The sequence below is a fragment of the Saccostrea cucullata genome, unplaced genomic scaffold (genome assembly GCF_032062105.1).
Source record: "Saccostrea cucullata isolate Sc308-1 unplaced genomic scaffold, CSIRO_AGI_Scuc_v1 ctg12334, whole genome shotgun sequence".
Lineage (NCBI taxonomy): Eukaryota > Metazoa > Mollusca > Bivalvia > Ostreida > Ostreidae > Saccostrea > Saccostrea cuccullata.
In genome coordinates this window covers 39,852-47,254 of record NW_026931595.1, presented here as the reverse complement: position 1 = coordinate 47,254, position 7,403 = coordinate 39,852, and the positions used below count along the sequence as shown (strand labels likewise).

Genomic DNA, 7,403 nt, shown 5'->3' with positions numbered 1-7,403 from the left:
ACAGATAAAAATCAGTGACTGAATCTATTGTTGTTGAAATGCTGCCATGTGGATATTTAAAATGCACAAACATTTATACATAAGGGATTAAGTGTTTTAACATTCTAAATAAAATAGGAAAGAGTTTTATTTTCTATTGTATTTTGCTATTAAAATTAAAGTTTACTCTGTGCTTTCCTTTTAGATTGCAAATGTGATAGACAGCCATGCTGCCACACTTACAAGAAAAACAGAGAGAGAAAACTTCTTCATGACAACACAGGGCATAGTTCAACTAGTTCAGAGGTTAGAGGTCATAGTATTACCGACCTTTGGTAATCTCAAGTGTCCCAGACTTCTTCTAAAGCATATCAGATAGTACATTTTCTTTGACAAGCATGCATGTCAATCCAACCATATTAGAGTCATAATTGAACCAAAAATTGAATGCCTCTTCCTTTTGCATGTGACAGTTCTATCATAAAGCTTAATGGAATGAATTTTGTGTATAATTGTTCTTGGTGTAACGCATGTAACATTTTCTTTTGACAGTGGATCTAAGGGGTAATGCTAGTGGGTTGTGAGTAGTATGAATCACAAGGTTTTAAGATTTCTGGTCACCCTTCTAACTTTTTTCACACTTGAGCTGAACAGATAATAAACTTAAAGTCCAGTACATGCACTTTGCTGAATTTTCTTTTCATTTTGTTAAAGAATTTAATAGTCAGACAAGATATATGCATACCTCTCAACTTGAATAAGAGCATGATTTGAAAGTCGAATATACTGTATACAGGGTTATTTTCGCCCCGTCTTATTTTCGCCCTTTTACACTTGCAAACAATTTAGCCCCGTTTTAAATTCGCCCAATCAGAGTTTTGTTTAAGAAATTATACTGTATTCTTTAAATTCGCCCCGTATTAAATTCGCCCAAAAGATCGTAGGGCGAAAGGGGCGAAAATAAAACGGGGGCGAAAATTTCGCCCTTGGTAGAATAGAAATAAGAGTCCTTGTTGTCGTGAATGATGCAAAATAACCTCCTCGGTCTCGAAATGTTGTTTGAAATATAAAAGCCACGGCTAACACCTCGGCTTTTATATTTCAAACAACATTTCTCGACCTCGGAGGTTATATTCTGCAACATTCACAAAAACGCGGACTTTATTTCTTAATTAAAGAAGTGCCAACCACATGGCAATGTGTTAAAAATAGAAGTTAAGAGACTCACTGTTGTTCTTTAAATAGTACTTTATATGAAAGCCCAAATTTATCAAAAGGATTACATTACTATGGTGTGTACAAAACAGGGAAACTAATATTAGAAAATTATTTTTCTCCTTACTAAATATCCTCAATAAGAGATTGAAAATCTGTAGGGTAATGAAAGTGTGCAATTTGAATGGCACTTGGCCCAAATATTTACTTGAGTTTTGGTGTTCTTCATATTTCTAGGACATTCTAATCCCCCTAAATTCTCGAGAAAAACAAATACGTGTCATAGTGCCACATCTAATTCAAAATTGATTGAACATGAGGATATTTCATTTTCAATATGGCTAACAAGGCTAATTCATAAGAAAAATGTTCACCCCCCCATGTATGTATAAATACATTGACCAGTTATGTAAAATCTGAAACAGAAGAAGAAAAAAAGTGAAAATACAAATAGGGAATATTTTTTAAACAATAAAATGCTTTCTTTGTTTGTTGTTACTGGAATGAACGGAAGCAGCTGTTGCAGAAAAAAAATTACATAAGCGGGTTATGTAAATTTTTTCTGCAATAGCTGCGACCGTTCATTCCAGTAACAACAAACAAAGAAAGCATTTTATTGTTTATATTTATATCTGTTTAGATAATCAATTAAAGGTACTTGGACACAGATTTGAAGTTAATATTTTCTGTATATTTCTGTATAATATCACGAATTATATATTTTAATAGCATTTCACACAAAAATTAATTAAAAATCTTATTTCATTAAAAAGTTATCAAAACTTTTAATTTTTGGCGGGTTTGATTGACACATCTTATTGCTTTCACAATTTTTAACTTTATTCTTAATCTTTAGGAAAAGTGGCAATCTTGTTGTGTATTAATGAGAAATCCGGAAAATAATTTTATTTAGAGTGAAAATGTTAGAAAGCAAAACTCCTTCACGAGTATTGTCATTCCGTTGTGTACAGAGTTTAGCATATCGAGCACACTCGTGTTATGTACACAGTTTTTGTAAACAGCGGGAAAGCTTTGTTATTGTTTGGTGTTTTTATTCACCGGGTGCGTTTAAACGCCAAAGTCTGCTCTCAACAACTACACGGACTGACAATATATTGTGTGTTTGTTTTGCTTTCGAACATGTCTACTCTGAATTTTCTGGATAATAGTATTAATATTTTTCATTAATAAACAACAAGAATGTCAATTTTCCTAAGGATTAAGAATAAAGTTAATATTTGTGAAAGTGCAGAGATGTGTCAATCAAACGCGCCAAAAAAAATTAAATTTTAATAACTTTTAAACGAAATAAGATTTTTATTTAATTTTTGTGTGAAATGCTATTAAAATATATAAGTCGTAATATTATAGAAAAAATATTAACTTCAAATCTGTGTCCAAGTACCTTTAATGTGGGATTAAAAAGATTAATTATTGTATTAATGATGTGAACGTTTTTATACGTTTCATTGATGGAACAGCCACTGATTAAGAAATCTGTACCAGGCGACCTGCCTACTATAGTTTATGCAGTGATGAACGCAATGGGGTTTCTTAAGAAATAAGAAAATTAATATTCAGTGGAGGTAAATTAAGTATTTTTGATATTAGGTCTGGTCCATGCTTTAGACCAACTTTAATCTTCACTATTTGAGAATGCTCGCATTGAATTATGAGTAAATCATTATGCTGTACGTGGCTCGTTACAGGACAATTTTTTCTACTACATTTTCCCATTTGATACCCTATTTTAGGGTTTAATTTTCATAGATGACAGATAAACAAAGTTAACAGACACAAGAGGCTCTTTGATCAGAAAAGTTACCTAGACTTTTGTTGCTAAGATGTAAGATATAAAAATGTGTTTGATTATTGTAAAAAAAAAAATCACAAAGAAGAACAAAACAAAGGATGATCAATGAAATTTTTTTAATTCTTCATCACTTCCAAAATATATTTCTTTTAATATATTAACTAGCATACTGTGGTTTCATCAATTTTCGTTGGCATCAATTTTTGTGGATTTTATAAAACAGACGTTTTCGAGGATACGTATTTCGTGGACAAAAGCAATGCCCATACAAATTCATGCTATATTTCGTTGTTCAATAAACATTTGAATTCGTTGATCTGCTCAACCACGAAATCCACAAAAATTGGTGCTCAACGAATATTGATGAAACCACAGTATACAAGTTTGACTAATTTTATCTAAAAGTCTCTTCAAAGATAAAGGTATCATTTTAGCAATATAACTGCAGTATGAGGATATCTTAGAAATGTGTTCTAAGCACCGGTTTCAAAAAAAACTGAATTAACATATAAACTAGGTAAAAAAAATTAATCATATTATCCTTAACCAAGATCCCACAATGTTCTTCATTGCAAACTTGTGGAATTAAGTTCATTATATGTGTTTTTGTTTATGGTCATCATTTTATGATCTTTTCCAACAATGTTCGGAAAATTCAACAGGTGTATAAACTACCATGAAATCAGAAATTTCCAAGTCACATTGTAAGAAACTAAATCAGAGTCTCCATACGTTGCTGATATTTTCTCCAACACTGTTTTCCAAAGTCAAAAAGGTTTTATTAAAACATATCATACCAGCATCAAACAACTTCAAAATTGTAGAATATTGTGCCATATGACAATACGTTATTCTCATAAATGCATTTTGTACACATATTAAATACAACTATACAATGTGCATGTTTGGAAATTAACCAAGAGAATAGGTTTTGATATATACTCTATATATAAAGATTGATCCCAAATTATAACTGTGCAAATACATGTAAACACACAGAATGGTTGTATAAAAGAATAAGTACATGTAACTGCAATGTTATTTTTTACTGTAGATACTTGTACACTGTCAGCGTGTTAGTGTCATTTTGCCCCACATAGAGATTGTTCTCATCATCCACACACACACTACGGGAACAGTATACCGCTTGTTGTTGTGTGAGTAATAGAGACAAGAACTGACCGTCCTGATCAAGGAGGTGAACACTGTTACTGTAACTATCACACACCAGGATGTGACCGAGGACATCAGTACAGATTCCAAAGGGATGGAACTCTGACCCCTGACCTGTGTAGGAGAACCTGTGTTGTCCTGATTTATTCACCACCACTACTCCTTTATTCCAGTCTGATGTACAGATATCTCCATTGATGTTTTCTGTGATGTAGTGTGGATAACTATACAGTTCCTGTCCTTTGTTATCCCTCTGTATGTTCTGTAGTTCTTTTCCTGTCTTGTTGTACCTGGTGACTTTAGCCCTAATCCTTCATCTGCAGCTCACTTGTATAATGTTCTTTCCACATCCCCACCAGTAAGTCCCCGTTGATGTGGGAGGAGTGTATGCTGAGTGGTGTCCAGTCTCCAGTTTTAATGAATTCAGTGATATTATTATCCTGTGTTATCCTATTGATGACTTTCTTGTCTTTGTCTGTAAAGATCAGATCCCTGTCCTGTGTGACTGTGTGGTAACCTTGAGATCTACCACTGGTTTTTATCTTCTGTATCACACTCCCTTGTAGATCTGTTTGGACAAGATTACTTTCATAGTCACTGATCCAGAGTCTGTCTGATTGATCTTGTGATACATGGAATACATCATCAACACCTGGTACCTTGAACTTCCTGACCTTGGTGACAGAGGCAGATAGAGATATTGTTTGTTTCTTGTCAGATTTCTTTCTGTCTTCTTTCATCTGTTTATGTGTAGGTTTCATTGCTGTATTGTAGACACTTTCAATGGGCCTTATTTCTCTCTTCTCTGCTTTAGTGTTGGGGACATGTATTTTACCAAGTAATTTGGTGACATCACTTTTGTTGTATTGACCAGCAGTAAATCCTGGTGTGACTGGTTTTGTTGTCTCTGGTATGGATCGGATCTTTGGTTTCTTCTCAGACATTAATTTCTGGGTTTCTGTAGAGGACAGGCATCTGTGGAGCTCTTTGACAAGGTTATTAAGATAAGTGATGTAATCATCCATGGTCTTGTCTTGGGTGTTTAGATCTTCTAACAGTGAATGCTCTATCTGGTCTAACTGCTTCATGTTCTCAGATATGACTGTGTCCACCAGACTTTTCAGGGTCTCACCTTCAGTCTTCATGGATGTTCTGATGTTGTCCATGATGTGTTTGATTTCTGAGGAATCTTTTTTAATCTCTTTCTGTAAATCTTGTGATGTAGGGAGAAAATATTCATGAATTTTGGAGATTTCCTTTTGAAAGAGTGTAAATTTTTCTGCATAGACTGTTTCAAGATCAACAAATCTATGCCTTTCGTGATCTCCCATTGTAACACATTTAGAACACACTGGAACCTGGCATTCTTCACAGAACATGTCCACATCTTTAGTGGGGTGGATCTTGCATTTCTCCACAGGAAGTTGTCGTTTACGTTGTTGGTAAAGGACCACCTCATGGTTTTTGTTTTCAGGACTTTTCAGATGTTCCTCGCTGCATTGTTTACACAATCTTTGATGACAAGGGTTGCAGTAGAATTCACAATTTCTTTCACAGTCTTCAATACCGCATTCTAAAAAGTGCTGGGCTGTGCGGGAAATGTCCATTTTAGATAATGCCATCTGAAAAAAACAGGAATTATATAGATGTTTTATTTTTGGCCGAGGCTATCCGCACGACAGTCGTGCCAATAATCTTCGTTATCCGCACGAATCGTATTATTTGTTTTCGCACGACGATTGCCGATTAGGTTCTTATCCGCACGACAATAAAAAGAGAGATAACTCCTAATCCTAATTCGAATTCTTGGAAATATAATTGTATGTTTTAAGCTTAGAAAAATTAAATGAAATTTTGTTACCTTGTCTTTATTATTGTCAAATTGGTGCAATCTCAAGATATGGACCATTTGTTGTGTTTTTACACACAATTTCATACTAAAACTCTCCAATAAACAAAGAAATTTACAAATCAAAAAAAAAAAAATACATGACGAAATTCTTTGTTTTTCACATATATATCATGCAACTTTTATACTTCTTATAAAAAATGAAAAGAAAAGAGCCATAGCTGCCTACCGGTAATTAAAAAGGAAATCACCTGTTTCTATTTATAGAAACGTTACATTATTAAATCATTTAATCCACATGTATGTAATCATTTGTGAACTAGTGTTATATTTTTATAGTTGCAACTTTGTCACATGACAGTAAAACAGGCTAGCAGCTATTACTTTGGGTCATTAAAATAGTTTAAGATTGTTTTCCCCCAAGATACTTTCAATGTGTAATGTTGCATTATATATCTCTTTTAAAAATTATTAATACATGTATTATAAAATAATAAAAGAAAACAGGAAAATGCACACGAGAGAAAAAAAAATAAAATCGTAGTTCACGCACTGTGTAGACTCGAACTCACAATCATTATATCTTCACTAGCTCCAGCAATCATACCACTATACTAGAATTAAGTCTTGATTCTAAATTGTATAAAATTAAGACAGATTGTTGAATTTTGAAATAATTTTTGAAGAAAAATTAAATACATATTTCAACATTTTCAATATGAAAAACACCTTTAACCAAAATTATCTAAGCGTAATGAAGTGCAGTTATATCCAAATAAAATTATTCAAAAGTTGTTTTTCTGGTTAAGGGTGGTCTTTTCCTACAGTTTGTCATTGTTCAGGGGGGAACCTCAGTATTTACTATATTCTTTAAATTATTATTAATGTAATATATAATTATAAAAAATAAAATATATCGTGGGTTGCATTTAAATTATTTTTTTTTTATATTTAGAACTAAAGATATTCCATGCATATATAAATACATATTATATAGAAATAACTCTTTTACTTTTTAAAAAGATTGTCTCAAAAATAACTCGAACCCTTAAAACATTTTGATTTCATTAATAGTCTTAAAGCGAAACCGTTCATATACACGTGCAGTGTTAAATAACAACAACCAACAACAGGCATGCATGTAGCACAATTTGTACAATAGCTGCAGATCTGGTCTAAAAAGGAAATGGGATGGATGACCCCAGAGGCACAATGCCACACACTGATATATGGCCCCTTGATTTTTTTAATTTTACAATTTATATTTATTACACTTTCTTTTCATGTTTTCAATGCGAAAAATTGAATTAAAATACTGAAGATAACCGTTTCAACTTCCATACAAAAAATATATGATGGTTATTCGTTTGTGAA

At 32.7% G+C, this 7,403-nt stretch overlaps 1 protein-coding gene across 1 annotated transcript; it reads right to left on the bottom strand.

Moving 5' to 3' along the window:
• Positions 1–3,987: 3,987 nt before the first annotated feature.
• LOC134233096 (tripartite motif-containing protein 2-like) lies at positions 3,988–5,802 on the bottom strand. Its single transcript, XM_062715089.1, has 2 exons — positions 4,509–5,802; positions 3,988–4,477 (listed from the first exon to the last, which is right to left on the bottom strand). The coding sequence occupies exons 1-2, from the start codon at positions 5,800–5,802 to the stop codon at positions 4,053–4,055; spliced, it is 1,719 nt and encodes a 572-aa protein (XP_062571073.1). The 3' UTR covers positions 3,988–4,052.
• Between the last annotated feature and the right edge of the window lie 1,601 nt (positions 5,803–7,403).